At 36.5% G+C, this 18,050-nt stretch overlaps 2 protein-coding genes across 3 annotated transcripts; both read left to right on the top strand.

Annotated features, from left to right (window-relative positions):
- Window positions 1-516: 516 nt before the first annotated feature.
- LOC112528317 (actin-related protein 3-like) lies at window positions 517-7,770 on the top strand. The gene is made up of 9 exons (XM_025139318.1): window positions 517-931; window positions 1,257-1,716; window positions 3,009-3,155; window positions 5,683-5,775; window positions 5,918-6,037; window positions 6,582-6,692; window positions 6,781-6,906; window positions 6,995-7,093; window positions 7,463-7,770. Exons 1-9 carry the CDS (start codon window positions 882-884, stop codon window positions 7,541-7,543), a joined length of 1,287 nt encoding a protein of 428 aa, XP_024995086.1. The 5' UTR covers window positions 517-881; the 3' UTR covers window positions 7,544-7,770.
- A 3,134-nt stretch (window positions 7,771-10,904) lies between these two features.
- Window positions 10,905-16,077, top strand: LOC112527947 (T-complex protein 1 subunit epsilon-like). 2 transcript variants are annotated; one of them, XM_025138812.1, is made up of 10 exons: window positions 10,905-11,219; window positions 11,462-11,780; window positions 12,286-12,634; window positions 12,793-12,925; window positions 13,044-13,096; window positions 13,768-13,870; window positions 14,551-14,717; window positions 15,210-15,323; window positions 15,633-15,810; window positions 15,905-16,077. In XM_025138812.1, the coding sequence occupies exons 1-9, from the start codon at window positions 11,021-11,023 to the stop codon at window positions 15,801-15,803; spliced, it is 1,608 nt and encodes a 535-aa protein (XP_024994580.1). In that variant the 5' UTR covers window positions 10,905-11,020; the 3' UTR covers window positions 15,804-15,810; window positions 15,905-16,077. The 2 variants fall into 2 exon arrangements, with proteins under 2 accessions (XP_024994580.1, XP_024994579.1); XM_025138811.1 differs by having other exon boundaries at window positions 15,633-16,077.
- The last annotated feature ends 1,973 nt before the right edge of the window (window positions 16,078-18,050 follow it).

Genomic DNA, 18,050 nt, shown 5'->3' with positions numbered 1-18,050 from the left:
ATCTTTATAAAATATTATATTATTAAATTTAAATTTAATTATAATAAAAAAATATAAATTAAAGAAATTACAAAAAAAAGAACTTTTAAATATTTAATCTGATACTAAAATAGATATATTTTTTCAAAATTTTATAATACCTACAACTTTATATTTTATTCAAAAAACAAAAGCATTATCGTTTTTTCAGTACCACATAAAAATCATATTATAATATTAACGAAGACAAAATAAAACAAAGCTTTAAAATCGAAATGCATCTCGCTGCATTGTACCAATACTATTCTAGTTATAATATATATACTATTTCTAAATATGTTCTTATAGTTTTTTAATAGAAAAATGAGAATATTTGAAAAGGTTAACATTTGTTTGATGGAGGACAAAATCCGTTAGAAAATGAGAAACGTTAAAGCTAAGGACGAAATTCGTTAAAATTGACAAACTATAGGGACGAAAACCCAACATTCCAAAACTTATTCATCCCCAAAAACGATCCACTAAACGCACACAGAAACGAGAGGAACGAAGGGCAATGGATTCTTTTGTTACGAAATAAAGTACTGAATTTGAGAAATCTGCAGATAGGGGAATTTTTGGTGAAACAATCTCATAATTCACAGATTTCAACAGCATTATACGCATTCTCTCAATGAAATCAAATGGATGGAGCTAAACCTACTGACATTGTCATTCATCTCCGCCATTGTTTGTTGAATAGCCACTTTCATTTGCAACCTGTGTTAGAATATCTAGAACCGGTTTCTCCAACGCAACGACCATGATCACTTTTTCCGTTAAACCCCACTTCGGATCTCGCCCGCAGATCCACCACCACTCTCAGAGCATCTTTATTTCTATCTACTGCTCAGTTTCTGATAATGGATCCTTCAACATCTCGTCCTGCAGTAGTTATCGACAACGGCACCGGGTAATTTTGATTTTCTTACTTCTATGCGCATTAGATGAAATCACGCAACAAGATTTGGTTACTTTTACCTTATAGAAACAAAATTGAGCGACCCAAGATTTGTAATGCATTTAGCACACTTCTTCTTGGACGAGAGATATTGATTAAGCATTAGTTGTACAATTTAAGACTCTTTTTTTGATGACATTCCACGTTGAGATTTATCGACCCAATACTCATGGATGCTGCGCACTACCCGTTCCATTAAATTTCTCAAAGACCCGTTATTTTCATCGTCGGTTTGATTAGATGGTTCGAAGTAATGTAATGTATGATGGTATTGCAGGTATACTAAAATGGGATTTGCAGGTAACGTGGAACCATCTTTTATGGTTCCAACCGTAGTTGCTGTTAATGAATCATTTATAAACCAGGGTGGCCGTCGTCTGATTAAGAGAAGCAGCAGCTGGCTAGCACAGCACAACGCTGGGGTGATGGCTGATCTTGATCTTTATATAGGGGAAGAAGCCATGTCTAAATCAAGTACCCACAATCTAAAATATCCGATTAAACAAGGACAGGTGGAAAATTGGGATGCCATGGAACATTTTTGGCAGCATTGTATTTTTAATTATTTGCAGTGTGATCCAGAGGATCATTACTTTTGTTTGACCGAGAGTCCACTGACTTTACCGGAGAGCAGAGAGTACACAGGTGAGATTATGTTCGAGACTTTCAATGTTCCCGGGCTCTATATAGCAGTGAAGTCAGTGCTTGCTCTTGCGGCAGGGTGCAACGCATCTAAGGTTGGTTGATGGATTGCTTTATGGATTCTTTTGTTTGTATTTGAATAGAAATTTGTTGTTTCTTGATAATTCTATTGTAAGCTAGAGTATGTTTAAACTTATCAATTGTGATACTTTTGGCTTTTTCTAAACTGAATCCTAATGCTTTTCTTAGCCAGAACTCAATGCTTTCAGAATTAGCCAAACATATGAAACTAGCTGGGAAAAAGAACAAAAAAATGATATCTGGAGTCTAGTGTGTCTGGTTAACATTTACTTAAGTTCATGACTCGGGTAGGGATTCATGATTGGTAACTTGATAGTTCAAAATACCGGGTGTCTAAGTGTTTACGTGGTCGTGGTGAATGCATCTTCACGGCTATCAGATGCTAAATTGATACTCGACTTATCAAGGCAGATGTTTGCTACAAAAGCGAGACATAGATAAATGCTTTTTATTAGAATAATGATGATTAAGGGGAAAGTTCATAGGGAGTTCTACTGTGGTAATAAGAGCTTTTTTTTTCCTGACCTTGATTTTATAGTATTATCATTCCTTTTATTATTGATGTGCAACTTCTATGTGCTAAACTGAAACAAAGCTTCCAACATATACAGCTCAAGATTGTCTGCTGATAAGATGTTTCTCTAAAAATGAAGGCAAGAGATATTAGAATAGAACAAGAGGGAGGTATAGTGATAACATGTGCTGGGGATGTAAATCAGCTGTGATCATTTGCACATTGTCATATATCCTTAAAGAGGTAATGCTCGTTCTAGCGGCACCAAGATTTATTATTGAGCTGATGAAAGCTTAAGCTACGATCACTTGTACTTAAAAGACAAAATTTGTTAGTTGTGGTTTTTTATGATGTGCATGTTATGCTATGGAGCTCACAGTAAAACCCATTTGATGGAATACTTGTATTGTATGTCTGTAATGATTTGAATTTCGGTTCATTTCCATTTCTCTTTTTCTGTGACATTCAATGTGGTGGTGGATAAAGGCAATTGATCCAAACTTGTTACATCCTAATTTGGTGGTGTTCTATGTTGCTTTTATTTGTTAAACTAAGCATCGCCACTAAAAAGTCCTTTTCTGCATCTGAATTTGTCTTTCAGTGTGATTCATTAACAGTCATAGCTAGGCACTGGAATTAATCATTTTCTAACTTTCTGTTTGGTGATTTTGATTTTACCGTAAATCCAATTATTAGGATGAGTAACTATTTAATATTCAGAAAGATTTTAAATGTAAAAGGTAAAATTATTACCAGTTCTTTCCTTCTATGTTAACCTATACTTTTGTTTAGCGTGAAATGACAGGCGTTGTAGTTGATGTTGGAGATGGAGCCACTCATGTTGTACCTGTTGCAGAAGGCTATGTTATTGGGAGCAGCATTAAATCAATTCCAGTTGCAGGAAAAGACGTTACTCTCTTCATCCAGCAACTCATGCGAGTATGTTGATTTTGGACTTCTTTTTCATTTCATGCGAATATCTGGGATGGATGCTGAAAGTGAGAGTTGATGTTGAAACTGGGATTGAGCATTTAGTTGTCTCAGGATATATTAAATTGTTGGCAATGATGTTCTGCTTAGTTCTTTTGTGTGAAAAGTTATGTTCTTTTATATATTTGTATGTGCATATATAACAATCGGCGCGTTGGAACATGATCCTAGATCAACTGCTTTGTGGTACTTGAGCCAGGATCTACACCAATCAAAAAGCTATACAAAAACTGTAAGCCACACAAATGTTCCAAAATCTATTAGTAACTGTAAATTTTTTTTAATTTAGAAAAGTGAAATATTTCTGCTTCCTTTTGAAGCGTACTGGGCTGTGTTTAAATAAATAATGTGTTTCCTCATTAATAGGAAAGTGATCTCTAGAGAAATCTAATCTCTAAAAGTTAGGTAACTAATTTGCAACTGTGAGTCTGTGATTATATCCAAACCAACACTTTCCCTCGAGTTGGAGGCATATGTATTTATAAGACCCAACTTCTTGATGATTCCATCAAAGGTTGGCTTGAAAAATCCTTTTGTAAGGATATCCGCTACTTGCTATGTGGTCGGAACATACGGTATGCATATCACTCCATTCTCTAGAATTAAGAATTTGGTTTTTGACCTGAGGCGCTTGCATTTCCTGGATTATTACAAAATCAACTTGGTGCATCGAGCTTTTGCCTCGTACCTTGGAACCTCTTTCTTGTTGCTGAGGCCTCCTCGTACATTGGAACTTCTTTCTTGTTGCTGAGTCCCCTTGTGTTCCATGATAATATGCTCATGTAGGAATCCCTTGAGCAGACCTATCGCTTAGAATTAGACCTTCAATAAATTGGTGAACCATTCCTCCTTCTGTTCAGCCTTCTTTCCTGAAAGTAGTTTCGCTATAGACTTGCCCAAGACGAGGGGTTGTGGTATGAGTCCTATATATCTTACGAGTCTGGCCAGTCAGCTGTAATAACTGAATTGGAAAGGCTGTGGGCTTGGTCCGCAGAAGAAATAGTACCTTTGCCTTTTTTTTATTTTTTTTTGGTTGGTGCTCTCCTTCATCTTTTCCTTTGCACTATACTTACGCTTCTTTTCTTTTGTTTCCAAAAAAACCAGTTCGAAGGGATCACATTCCTCATGATAAATATTGTCATTGTCAAAAAGGTTAAGATGCCTAATAGGAGGTGTTTGGTTAGAAGGTTCAATTGGTTGGGGTTGAGATGTTGGGGTAAGGATGGGAGGAGAATGGATTTGGTTAACTGGATTTGAAATGACATTTGGTTTGAGCATGGTGAAGGATGAAAGATAGTTGATGCATAGTTGTTAAAAGCGCACCTAGGCTCTGAGGCTCATAAGGCTCAAGGTCTTGGGCTTTCTTAAAGTCAAGGCTCGGCATATTCACGAGGCTCATTAAGTCCCTGTGCTTTCGTTGAGGCGCCTTGTGGGCCTAGGCGCGCCTCATAAAGATTTATTAGATACCTAGTCAAACCCTAATATTGAATAAGTTTTCTCATCTTCTCATGTCCTGATTTCTTAAAAAAAGAGTTACTAAATAGATGACATAAGTCAAACCTTAATATTAAATACTCGATCCTTAGAACTTCAAAAAAAGCCTTATTTTCTATGAATACCCGGACCTTACAACTTCTCCTTCACATCTCACTCGTTAATCCTTCTTCCTTCTGCCTCTATCGAAGTGTTGTTGGTTGCTGCATTGGAGGCTTTTACTTGCTGCATATTTGAGTTGTGTGCCATTTATAGTCGTAATCCCTAGAAACTCTCCTTGCATTCTTGAGGTGGGCGCCTCATGTCTGCTCCTCGGGCCTAGGCCCGGGAACCCTTTTACGCCTAAGTGCGCCTTGAGCCTTTAACAACTTTGGGTTGATGTCCACCACCATTTTTGTGAATGCTTGGGTTGACTGGTAAGGGAGACGCCAGAATTTGAATTTTGAATTGTTGGTTTGAGTGTTCGGTGCTTCAAGAGGTGACATAAGATTATTGAGAATTTGAATCCTCACCATTGTGATGCTCTGATGATTATGGTAGCAATGGATGGGTGTGAGGTTGAGGATTGACATTTGAATCAAGGTGGCACGAGTTATTGGCGTCAGAGGGGCGTTGTCCATGTTTGCAGATGAATCATCCAATTGAAGTTGGTAGAAGATTCCAAGCCCTGGTTTCTCCTTATCTTGAACCTCAGAAACTAGAATGGGAACTACCTTGTTGAGGTTGAGTTCCATCTCCTCTACAATCTTTTTCCGTGACCTGATCTTCACGAAACACATAGGAAACTCACCATAGTGACAAGGAGTGTAAGAACATGACCTCAACTACTTGTTATTTCATGAATAGTAGTTTCTGTCCAGAATATTAAAATTGCCGCCATGCTATAATTTTGTGATAAATGAGTTCCCCCTACTTTCTTTGTAATTCCGCTAACATATTTGCTACTCGAGAACTAACCACATTGTGATATTATATTTTGCAGGAAAGAGGAGAGCAGATTTCACCTGAAGATTCATTTGAAGTAGCTCGAAAAGTTAAGGAAACTTATTGTTACACATCTTCTGACATTGTCAAGGTAATCATATTACGTAGTATGCAAATGAAGAAATCAATACCAACCATATGGAGTTCACTTTATCTGTTATTTACATGATTATTGTTATATTCGTTTCTGCCAGCTGGTTTGACCAGATTTCCTTTGTTCTGTAATTGTCCAGGAGTTCAATAAGCATGACAACGAACCATCCAAGTACATTAAACAATGGAAAGGTATTAAACCAAAGACCGGGGCACCATTCTCATGTGATATTGGCTATGAACGGTTTCTTGGACCTGAGGTCGGTACCCTATCACTTTTTGTAACTGCCTTCGCACTCATATAGCCACAGATGCTGTCTCTTCCGATTCTATGTGGTTCTTTTAATTTTATGCATAACTAGACCTCTGGCACATAAAACTCGCAATGTTTGATTCAATGCATAACTCGGTAAATGTTTGGTTACTAGTTAAAAGCCTAGTAGTATATGCTCGAATGATGTCAAAGAGGGGGTTATTGTAGACCAGGATCAATATCATCCACGTTTTGTCCCAATGACAGTGGGTAAATACGTAATCTCAGCTTAACTATTTTCCAAAAGAGAAGAAGTTCCAATTAATATGGGATATTCCACCATGGAAATTCTTGCAATTTTAATGGCAAATGATGAGGATTCCTTATACAGTTATGCAGCTTGGGAACTTAAGCTTGTCTATAATTTAAGGGAGCTGAACATTATCTGAAAGTGTAGTCTTCTAGCTTCATCATGATGGATTTTAACGAGTTGATTACATGATTTTATCATATCTCACGATATATAATCTAATACATAATCTATCATACAGATTTTCTTCAATCCGGAGATATACAATAGCGACTATAAGACTCCTTTGCCTGCTCTAATAGACAAATGTATTCAGTCGGCACCCATTGACACAAGAAGGGCCCTCTATAAGGTAGCAATTACTATCCGAATTTGAAGGCTTCAGTTTGTAATGTTGACACGGCTATTCCATTTTAAAGATATTCATTACATTATTCCAGAATATAGTGTTATCTGGAGGATCGACCATGTTTAAAGATTTCCAACGAAGGTTGCAACGTGACGTAAAGAAAATTGTGAATGCTCGTGTTCGTGCTTCTTATGCAAGATCTAATAGGGAAGTAAAAGTATGCATCCTTAACCAACAATTACCTGTGTTTATGTCTATTATGTGAATGTTAATGACGAAAAAGCTGTTGTTAATTGTGATTTCAGGCACACCCAGTCGAAGTAAACGTAGTCAGCCATCCTATTCAGAGTTATGCTGTATGGTTTGGAGGCTCTGTACTTGCATCAACACCGGAATTTTACACGGTATTCTTTTGTCACTGTGATCAGCAATAAGAAAAACTTACATTAGTGTTGCAATTTCAAATTGGATAAGCAAAGGTAAAGAAATTGCACACCCTTTAGTCTAACCGGCTCTGGTGACCTAATTAACGACTCACTAACCCTATCCACCCGTATTCATAATGAAAATACATGACATTCATGATAAAAATGCATGATATGCATGATTAGTCAGGTTATTCATTGTGAATAGTACATATTCATTATGAATAATACAAATAATACATGAAATAGTTGGTTTTCATTTGAACTTTCTCCTGATGTTATATTAGGATTATGTTTTATCTATTACCGAAACAAATTGGACCTAATTGTGTGTGCTGTCATGGACAGGCTTGCCGCACGAAAGCCGAGTACGAAGAATATGGGGCAAGTATATGCCGAACAAATCCTGTATTTAAGGGAATGTATTGATACAATGGCTCGTATCCGAAAGCCAAAACACAGTCATCCACATCATCGGTTTGGTTTGCGGATCTCTTCTTCTTGGGTTGGTCTTCATGTACATTTTTGCAGGTTAGCTTTCTTAAGTGTACACTAGATGTTATGTTCGTTTTCTTTCAAGAAACCAAAAGAAAAAAAAGATGAATTCAGCATTGTTCTCAGGGCTGAAATGACTAGTTTGCCCTCATAGACATAGATTACTTTCAAATGGTTAGGGAGCTTTTTCTTTACTAGCTTGTAGCTGTTTACATAATGATTAATGGGAAATGTTATACTTTTGTGTACCCAGTTGGTAACTATGTATCTTTATTCTGCTTTTGTGTTAACTGTGGATGTCTGAGTCAGCTTGCGTGCACCTCGACTTATTCAATGGGGACCTGGATAACAGTCAGGAAAAAGTCCCTGGTGCCCTTGAAGCGACTCGAACTGATGACCTATGAGAAGGAGCCGTAAAGGCCTAAATCCCTCAAGGTTTACTTGTACTTCAATCCGCTAGAGGTCGTGTGGTGGCAATTGGTATTTTGATGAACATTTTCAAATATGTTGATGAACAGAAAATCTGTTTTGAAAGAAAAATCGTTACAACTTTTTCGTTTGAGATGTTTTTGTGCATCGATATTTTGGATTTTGAAAGTATGCTTCTTGAAAGAGGAAACGGGACAAATAACGTTGCATTTTGATTCGATTTGCAACATAATATGGAAGTACGTCAAGTTAAAGCTTTTCCAAATACACTCTTATTTACAACACTTCTTTTTGAAGGATGTAAATATGAATCTGTTGTTGATGTATCCAACATATCCGTTATCATATATATTTCAAAGTAACTGGTACGTATTTAATATTCAAATTTAAAAATTCCCTAAAACACACATTTATGTATGTTAATAAAAACGCCTTAATAAGTGGAAAGCGAATCTTCTTATTTAGTATCTTAAAGCTTTTTTAAAATCTTGGAAAATTTCATAACATGGAATTATTTAAGTTTGAAATCGTGTGGATTCAAGTAAATGTAATGTAAAACTTAGCGTGTGATCTAATGAAGAGAGGTGTGTCAATGATTCAAGCAGAGATATCCGTGCTCAATCGATCTTGAACATATAAACTCGTTTAACTCAACGAGTCGACCTTCACAACACCAATGTTTGTCTCGGTTCGAAAACTCTATTAAAACTTTCGAGTTGAGCTATACGAGCAGCTATACATTTAATGATCAAGATGAAAACTAAGAAAAGCTAATGCTAGAAAAATTTCAAGGATGAAAAAACACTACTATCAATATACGTAATGATGGGGTCTTCAAAATCTTCGTTGGGCCATTCAAATGGGTCGAATCAAATCAAACTGAATTGTTTTTGTCGGTTTGAGTGGTGTAGTGTTCCTGTTTGATTTGAGTTTTTTTTAACCGTATGGTCTGGTTTGGTCTAAACAGATCTCAAAATCCGTCAAAAATCAAAATCCAATTTATATATCGATCTCTGTTTACCGGAAAATTATCAACAACAAATAGTTCCTATTTTCCAATTTATGTCCATTTTATTGACATTTGTTGGGTTCTAATTGAAAGTCTATGTAAACCGTAAGACAACCGAACTTAATGCTTAACGATTCATCCCTTTCCTCCTCATGCTTTATATCAAGTCTTTGCTGTGTTCCGCTCAACATCACATCCACATCCACATCCACACCCACTTCCCATTTATTGTTTGATTGATCAGCGTCTTCCCGCTAAACGAATATAACGAATAAAATGGTTGTTCGTCAATTCACCATTCTTACCCTCGTCTTCTTTGCCATTGTCGGGATGGCATTTGCAGCGTCCGATACTCTGGCCTCATCCGAATCCCCCGGTGGTGCCGGAGCTGGCGGTGATGGTGCTGGAGCTGGCGGTGAGGGTGGCGGAGCTACCGCAGGAGCTCCAACAGGCACAGACGGGTTAGCTGGTGCTCCTGGCGAAGGACCAGGAGCAGCCGGCGATGCATCAACCTTTAAGATATCGAGTGTTGTTGCAGTCATGAATGTGGTTACTGCAACCTTGTTTTTCTTTTAAGCATGTGGTGGTCACTTCCATGATGTAAGGTGTTATGGATGGATAGGGTCTTAATCGGATTTGACGTAGCCTCTTTTGATAAGGTATGTGGGATTTACACCTCTGGAGGGATAATAAGATTAGCTTATAAAGAGTGATGTACCTGCTAAGCATTTCATGTCGATCAATGAATAAACTGTTTGTTACAACAATCACTACACTACTAGTGTAGAATAATGAGTATTTCCGGCGCAATTTCTAGTGGACAAAATTCGCCGGAAATATACTGGCGGATTTCCGTGAGACATCAAAAAAGTCAACTTCTATTGACTTCCGACGGATTTTTTGATTAATTATATTAGACTTGTATTTAAATTTAATCAAAATTATTTACCGGCGGAAATTTAATTAATCTTTTAAAATTATTATCCGTCGGAAATCCGCCGGTAAATATATTGACTATGACCCAAATATATCCTTAAGCCCCACATAAAGGCTAACATATAAGATAATCAAATTCAAATGAATTGGCGCCTAAAAATCCCTAAACTAGTAAACATATCGATACATTTGACATTGACGGTCTCCAAATTTTGAAATCCCTCAAGAACTCTATCAATCTATCGATTTTTCCTGATCCATGGTTTAATTTCGGCGAACATCATCAAGACATCAACCGAGTGATTCTACCAACTAAGATTTGACTTCTATTTTGTTTGGTCAAGAACTCAAAACTCAATAATTGAAGGTTGTGAAGTCGTGGATTTTGTTACTCAATACTCACAGTGGAGTTGTAACTTTGTTAATTTGTTTGTTTTCTAATATGTATTATGTATTTATTTGTTTGAACTTTGGATTGTTTGGATTTTGGACTCAAGAACTACTTAATTATTACATTTATTTGTTTGAATATTTTGTTTTGTTAAATGGGTATTTAATCTAAATTCTAAATTATATATGTTTTTTAAAGTTTAATATTTAAAGTCAATTAAATGTCCAAACCACCTAAACCGGTTAGACCAAACCGTTTTTTTGTGGTTTGTTTTGACCGGTCTGGACACTTGACGTTAAACCGCTTGGTTTGAAAATTTTATAAACCGTCATTATGATTTGGTTTATGGTCTGAGGGGTTAAATCATCCAAACCAGACTGCGAACACCCCTAAAGCAACATTACCAATAATCAAAATCATTAAATAAAAAAAACCAAGTGCGGCTAACCACTGTACCCGACCCGAATGGAAACCGGGTGAAAACTCAAAAGAACAAGCGGGAGGATGATCACAATTCACAAACCCTGAAGCGAGGGTTTTTTAGGGCAAAAACTACTTTTATTCTTCACTTCACTACTGACCGATCTCACTGTGATTTCCATTTCATATGTCGATCTGAGAGCGACAGTGTTAGATATTGATAAAAATGGCGTTAGCATTTGATGAATATGGCCGGCCGTTCATCATATTAAGGGAACAAGAAAGTAAGAGCAGGTTAAGGGGTTTAGATGCTCAGAAGGCCAATATTTCCGCCGGCGTAGCCGTTGCTCGCATCCTCCGCACGTCACTTGGTCCTAAAGGCATGGATAAGATGCTCCAGAGCCCCGATGGCGACATTACTATAAGTATGTATCTACATATATAATCTTATATATAATATACGTGTGTGTGTATACATATGCAACTCTTTATGCATATATGCATGTTTCGATGTTTTTTGTTCTTTTCCTTAATCTATCACCGTCTCTTTCTATATATATGTTTCAGTTGTAATTTTCACGTAAGGGATATTATCTGCAGAATCAGAATAAATTATTGTTCCAGCGTTCACTAGCCTTTCTCTCATGGTAAACTTCTTTTTATCTAGCCAATGATGGGGCAACAATCTTGGAGCAGATGGATGTTGACAATCAAATTGGAAAACTGATGGTTGAGCTATCACGGAGTCAAGATTATGAGATTGGCGATGGGACAACTGGAGTTGTTGTTATGGCTGGTGCGCTTTTAGAACAGGCTGAGCGGCTATTAGAACGTGGTATTCATCCCATTCGTGTTGCAGAAGGCTTTGAAATATCTTCGAGGATTGCTGTTGCTCATTTGGAACAAATAGCACATAAATTTGTGTTCAGTGCCACAGATACAGAACAATTGGTTCAAACGTGTATGACTACCTTATCATCTAAGATGTGAGTTCCTCCAACTGGGTTACTTGTTCTAAAATCATTATATTTCATGGTTAATGGAATGCGTGCTTTCTAGGACTAGTAGCTTTGTAGTTTGTTTTGATCGTCAATTGTCCATTTATCTGAACTGCTTCCCATGATTGTTTAAGTTTCAATTTAGCAATGCACTTTGATTGTCCAGTAAGTTTGTGGTTCTTTGATCAAGTCTTCATCTGCTGCATTCCAGCATATAAGGAGAATTCTTTAGTGATTATTTAAATCCAGTTAGTAAAATCTGCAATATAGCAGTTGGGATCTAACATATTTGAGATGATTATGTTAGGGATAAGTCGGTGACCTTTTCTTTGTTTCACATCAGTGAGAGCATACTGTAGCGATCTCTTTAGTGGAAGTTAGAAAGCTTTTGATAACTAATGTATGTTGTTTCCTGACAGTGTGATGTTTTCAGAAGTTCATATTGTTTATTTGTACTTGTGCTTAATTTATCTGATTTAACTCTACCTGTCAGTGTGAAACGATGCAAGCGCAGTTTGGCTGAGATTGCTGTAAAGGCAGTCATGGCTGTGGCTGACTTAGAGAGGAAGGATGTTAACTTAGACCTCATTAAGGTGGAGGGGAAAGTAGGTGGGAGACTGGAGGATACAGAGCTTATTCATGGAATTCTTGTTGACAAAGATATGAGTCATCCACAGATGCCAAAGCAAATAGAAGATGCCAAAATTGCCATCTTGACTTGCCCGTTTGAGCCTCCAAAGCCAAAGACCAAGCATAAGGTTGACATTGATACAGTTGAGAAGTTCCAAACTTTACGTCTGCAAGAGCAGAAGTATTTTGATGACATGGTTCAGAAATGCAAGGTAATGCAGCATTATAAATATCAAGCACTGTCATGGAATGTATGGTTCTTTTTCGGGTTATGTTGTGGTTGACATTCATTGCGCTGAGTTGGTTGGAAGTTCTATGATTTGGTTGTTAGAAGTTCATGCACTAAAACTTTAGCCTCTACTCAATGCAGGATGTTGGTGCCACATTAGTTATTTGCCAGTGGGGCTTTGATGATGAAGCAAATCACTTATTAATGCACAGAAACTTGCCTGCTGTGAGATGGGTTGGTGGTGTAGAACTGGAGCTTATAGCAATAGCTACTGGTTCGTGCAAACTAATTAGCTATTTAAAGACCTTCTGTTGTCTACTTGTTTATTTCATTATGTTGCCGTGGTTTCTGAATGGCTTGGTGCATGCTATCTATACTTTTGTATTGCATAGGTGGTAGAATTGTTCCCAGGTTCCAGGAGTTGACACCTGAAAAGCTAGGCAAGGTAACTCTCATCCATGTTCTCCCTGTTTATTCTTTTTGATCATATGCACAAGCACATGTGAAAATTGCACCTGCTGTGGTAAGACACAGTTTGCAATTATACCGTGTTGTGTTGGTTAGGTGTGAGTGCAGGGAAATAATTTTCCATCCTAAGTCTCGAACTTTAATTATTTACCATGGATTAATTGCAATGAGTTGTTGCTTCATGATGCTCTATTGATCTGAAATCTGTTAATGTCACTTAATGAATATGAGGTGACAAGATGTTGTGCTCTTCTGAACCATCGCTGCTTGTTTTTTACCAACACATGCAATCAGTGTGTCCAGCTTTTCTCTGGGTAATGACACTTAACAGATATTGAATATAGAATATTAAACAGACACCTGTCCTTGAAATATGAAAGCTCTTAACTTATGCCGTAAGCATAACTCGTCTACTCATAATTTCACCTGGTGTCTTACTTCGATTATCAACTTTGCATCCTTCTTGACAGGACATGTTTCATGTTAGATAAATTGTTTAATGTCTCACACTTTATTTAACTTGTTTGTTGTATGCTTCCAATTTTAACATATTATTTTATTTCTGTAAAATGTGATTTCATGTTTTTTCTTTGTTCTGCATCAGTTTGCATGTTGTGAAGTTACATAATTCTCTCTCCTTTATGACAGGCTGGTCTGGTTAGAGAAAAAGCATTTGGTACAACAAAAGACAGGATGCTTTATATCGAGCATTGTGCAAACTCAAGGGCTGTAACCATATTTATTCGCGGGGGTAAGTTCATATATGTGATGTTTCTGGTAGTTGATCATATTTAGTATATTGGATCTATTTGCATGTAGCTTCTTTATATTTAATTGATTTTCTCAAGTCATTCACCACTCTGGGTGTTTTTATGTGATCTGTCCCAGCGGTGGAGCCGTGGAGGTGTGGGTGTAATCCAATGTGAGTGAGGTCCCGGGTTCAAGCCTGGGCACCACTCCTCTGCCAATGGGATGCATGCATTAGTTTTCCTCCCCATGATGATCATGGGACAGGTGCAGTGAGGGTGGTGTCTACCCTCTTTTGTGACACAAATCACATGATATATATTGGGTTAACCAAACCACTAAATTTGATCCAATGGTCATGACTTTAGGACATGGTCCATCATTTTTTTAACTTGGTCATCATTTGAAATTCTTGTATTGGATGGCTTTTAAGCACAATACAAGGTAAAATTTGCTATCTTTTGGGGTATTTACTGTTACATTCTTTTTATTCTATCTCCCCCCTTAAGAAGATGCTGGGTCAGGTTTACTTACAACTGCATAAATCTGAATTGCATGCAAAACTTATAATTTCACACCCAACACCCACTGGAAATCCCTCATATACAAAATAGAAAGACATGTTAAATATGAAAATCTGTATTTCGGATCACATTGAGATCTCTGCAATTTTTGATGAATCAGGTAACAAGATGATGATAGAGGAGACCAAGCGCAGCATCCATGATGCATTATGTGTTGCAAGAAACCTCATTCGCAATAATTCCATTGTATATGGTGGTGGTGCGGCAGAAATTTCATGTTCAATTGCAATCGAAGCAGCTGCAGATAAATATCCAGGAGTTGAGCAGGTACCGTCGAGAACATCGTCTTAAAACAATGTCCACATTGTTACATTATTTTATATTTCAAGTATCAAGATTCAAACAACGTTCATTATTGTTGGTTTTAACTTTGCTTCATTTGTGTTGATTGCGATCTCATCATAGAAAATGAAATCCTGTCATCTGAAAATATCAAAGGGCAAATTGCATAAAAATGCAACGTATTTTGGTCTGATTTCTATTTCGTGTAATGTACTTTCAGAACCTTTCATTTTGGTACCTTAGATGTGACATCTCAAACATTTAGGTATCAGAGATTGCATGAAAATGTACGCACTTTGGTCTAGATGTTTGAGTTATCACATATGAGATTCGAAAGTACATAGCATTATATAGAAATTAGATCAAAGTATTTTGCATTGTAATGCAATTTGCACAACATCAAATGCACTGATCTCTAGTTGTTTTCACTTCGGTAAACATTCACTAAAATAAGAATGTTCTTCTATTTGTCTATAGTATGCTATCAGGGCTTTCGCAGATGCTTTGGATTCCGTCCCCATGGCTCTAGCGGAAAACAGTGGTCTGCAACCCATCGAAACACTCTCTGCAGTGAAATCGCAACAAATTAAGGTGACTATGGCTTTTGGTTGTACCTTCATGTTTAATTTGCTATATTCATTAGTTTCTAATGTTTTTCCTGATTACGTTGTCTACTTGCACACCATTGCATTGTGCACACACAATGAATCGTTATCCTACCTGTTATATTTCCCGGTTACTTGTTACGTAACCTATCTTATTGCCTACTTGCACTCACCTTTGATTCTTGTGGTTGAGACCCTACGCTAACTTGTTTGGTTTTATGGCATTCAGCATCAATTATGTGCATTTTTCAGACATTATTGTGTGGCTGTATAACATATTCGATACGCTATGTAGGACAACAATCCTTGCTGTGGTATAGACTGCAATGACATTGGCACAAACGACATGCGTGAACAAAATGTATTTGAAACCTTGATCGGGAAGCAACAGCAGATGTTGCTTGCCACACAAGTCGTAAAAATGATCTTGAAGATCGATGATGTGATCTCCCCATCTGAATATTGATGCCAAGGTACCTGAATTTTTGCTCTGATGTACAACAATGCCACATTGTAGTGCGTCTAAAAACAGTTCTTTTCTAATTCAGTGCTGGAAAACCCCTTCAGGTATCAGGGTTGCTGTACACACTCTTTTTGCAGTGATTTTGTGGGTTTTCGGCTACTTTCATGCTTTTCTTTGATTCTTGTAATTTACGGATTGGTCTAATGGTAACGAACTAGTCTTTATAACCTTTGATTATGGGTTCGAGCGAGTTGATGGGATGGACCATAATGTTGTCTTTTTCGAGGTTGCCGATTACTGAATACCCAGTGTTAGCCGTTGCACAAAAACAGGTTCAAGGGCTCATAAGTAATAGTTTATAAAAAAGAGGGTGCAATTTATAAATGTCAATACCTTGAAGGGGGGGTTCATGTTACTCTGAAAACATTTGGGTTCTAGCTGGAATTCTGACAAACCACAAGGGTGCTAGCTGTAAGTCCTTATGAGTTCGGTAAATTTGAGCGCCAAAACTGGTTTTACATATATATGGTTATAAGTGTCAAAATTGCATAGAAAAATAACGTATTTTAATTTGATTCATATTTTAAGTTACGTACTTTTAAAACTTCTATTTTTGTATTTAAAATGTAATGTTTTAAAAATTTAAATACGTGGGTAACCGGTTGAAGCATTAACGGGCTATCATGCTAATGTGGCAAACAAGTGATGTGGTATCTAACTCAGTATTTTTTGCCGACGTAGTTAGAGACATAAATTTTTTTAATCTAAAATTAGTCTTTTTTTTAAATTTAAAATGTCTTCAATCGGTAACCCGAATGCTTAAATGTTTAAAACTTTACATCTTAGATACCAAAATGGAAGTTTTAAAAGTACGTTATTTAAAATATGAATCAAATTAAAGTACGTTACTTTTTCATGCAATTTGCGCGGTTATAAATTAGATTTTAATTAAATTCATTAACTTTTTTTTAAGTATATAATATTTATATACGGTAAATGAATAAATAAATTTACATATTATTCTTATCTTTGGTGAGATTTGAACCATTGACTTCTCTAGAAGCTAAATGCTCGATACCGTTAAATAAAGACCTTTTGGTGAAATCCATAAACTTATGATGAACATGAGGTCATTTTCTTTTTTATAAGTTAAAAAGTCGTATTTTTAATTAACATATCATTTAAGGTTATACACCCGTTAAAACTTGACTGCATTATCGACAGTTGGAGAAGGATAATTTGTTTTACTCTATTGTTATCAAGGTATGCATGTTTCATAAAATAAATTTCAATTCTAATGGTTCGTTGTTTGCTTGTTTGAAGAATTAGTTTGAATCACAAGTTCGATTGGATTGGGGTTTTTTTTGTTTGGTTATTTGATTTTTGTAATCCGTTGGCTTTTCTTCTAAGGTTATAATTTGATCTCGAGATTGTAATATCATTATGAACGACTTTTATCTTCCTTCGAATTGTTGAAAAATGCAAGAGCTCAAAATTTTTGTTTGTGTATTTGTATTCTCTCTGATCATGAGATGGTTTTTGCTCATACACACATCTCTAACAAAAGACTTGAAATCAAAACCCTGATACTCGACAAGTACCATTTGATGGCAAATTCATACCTTTAGCTTAGAACAATTACTGTGTAGAGGGTGGTTTGTCTAGCAATTGCTCAAGTCGAGAACCACCTGTTTTAGGCATTATTTATTATGAATAACCTTAATTAACAATAATGAATATTTATCAAATTATTTACCATGAATACTATATAAAATCAGGTGGTCAACCTGTCTCTTAATATGTACTGGTATAAAGGTAGACTAAAAAACTAATGTTGTACTATAGTATACAATAGCAATTATTTTCTTGTAAGTTTAAAACGTTCGTATTAGTTTCAAATTCGAGCAATGTAATATTTTCTTTGAAGGATCCAATTTACTCTAAATCTGTCTTGCGTTACCATATGCTCGAGTAAAGGTCGATTATCGGCAACTCTAGTCAGCCTCATATGGACCCCTACCGGAACCACATGTGAAGAGACATATCACTGTTACCGTAGTAGCATAAGCTAGCAAAAGGGTTCGAATCCGTCTCCAAATCGCTCCTCCCATTTGTCAACTGAAATACACGCCTGAGAGCTACATTACCAGAGATATTCCTTCTATCAAGATTACAAAGTTAAAATTATTTCTTCATTTACTATTATGATAGAATCAAATAGTTTGTCAATTCAAGTCTTTTCAGGACCAC

The sequence above is a fragment of the Cynara cardunculus genome (assembly GCF_001531365.2).
Source record: "Cynara cardunculus var. scolymus isolate 2C chromosome LG 15, CcrdV1, whole genome shotgun sequence".
NCBI lineage: Eukaryota > Viridiplantae > Streptophyta > Magnoliopsida > Asterales > Asteraceae > Cynara > Cynara cardunculus.
Note: the sequence above shows the minus strand (reverse complement) of the source record. Positions and strands in the feature narration are given on the sequence as shown.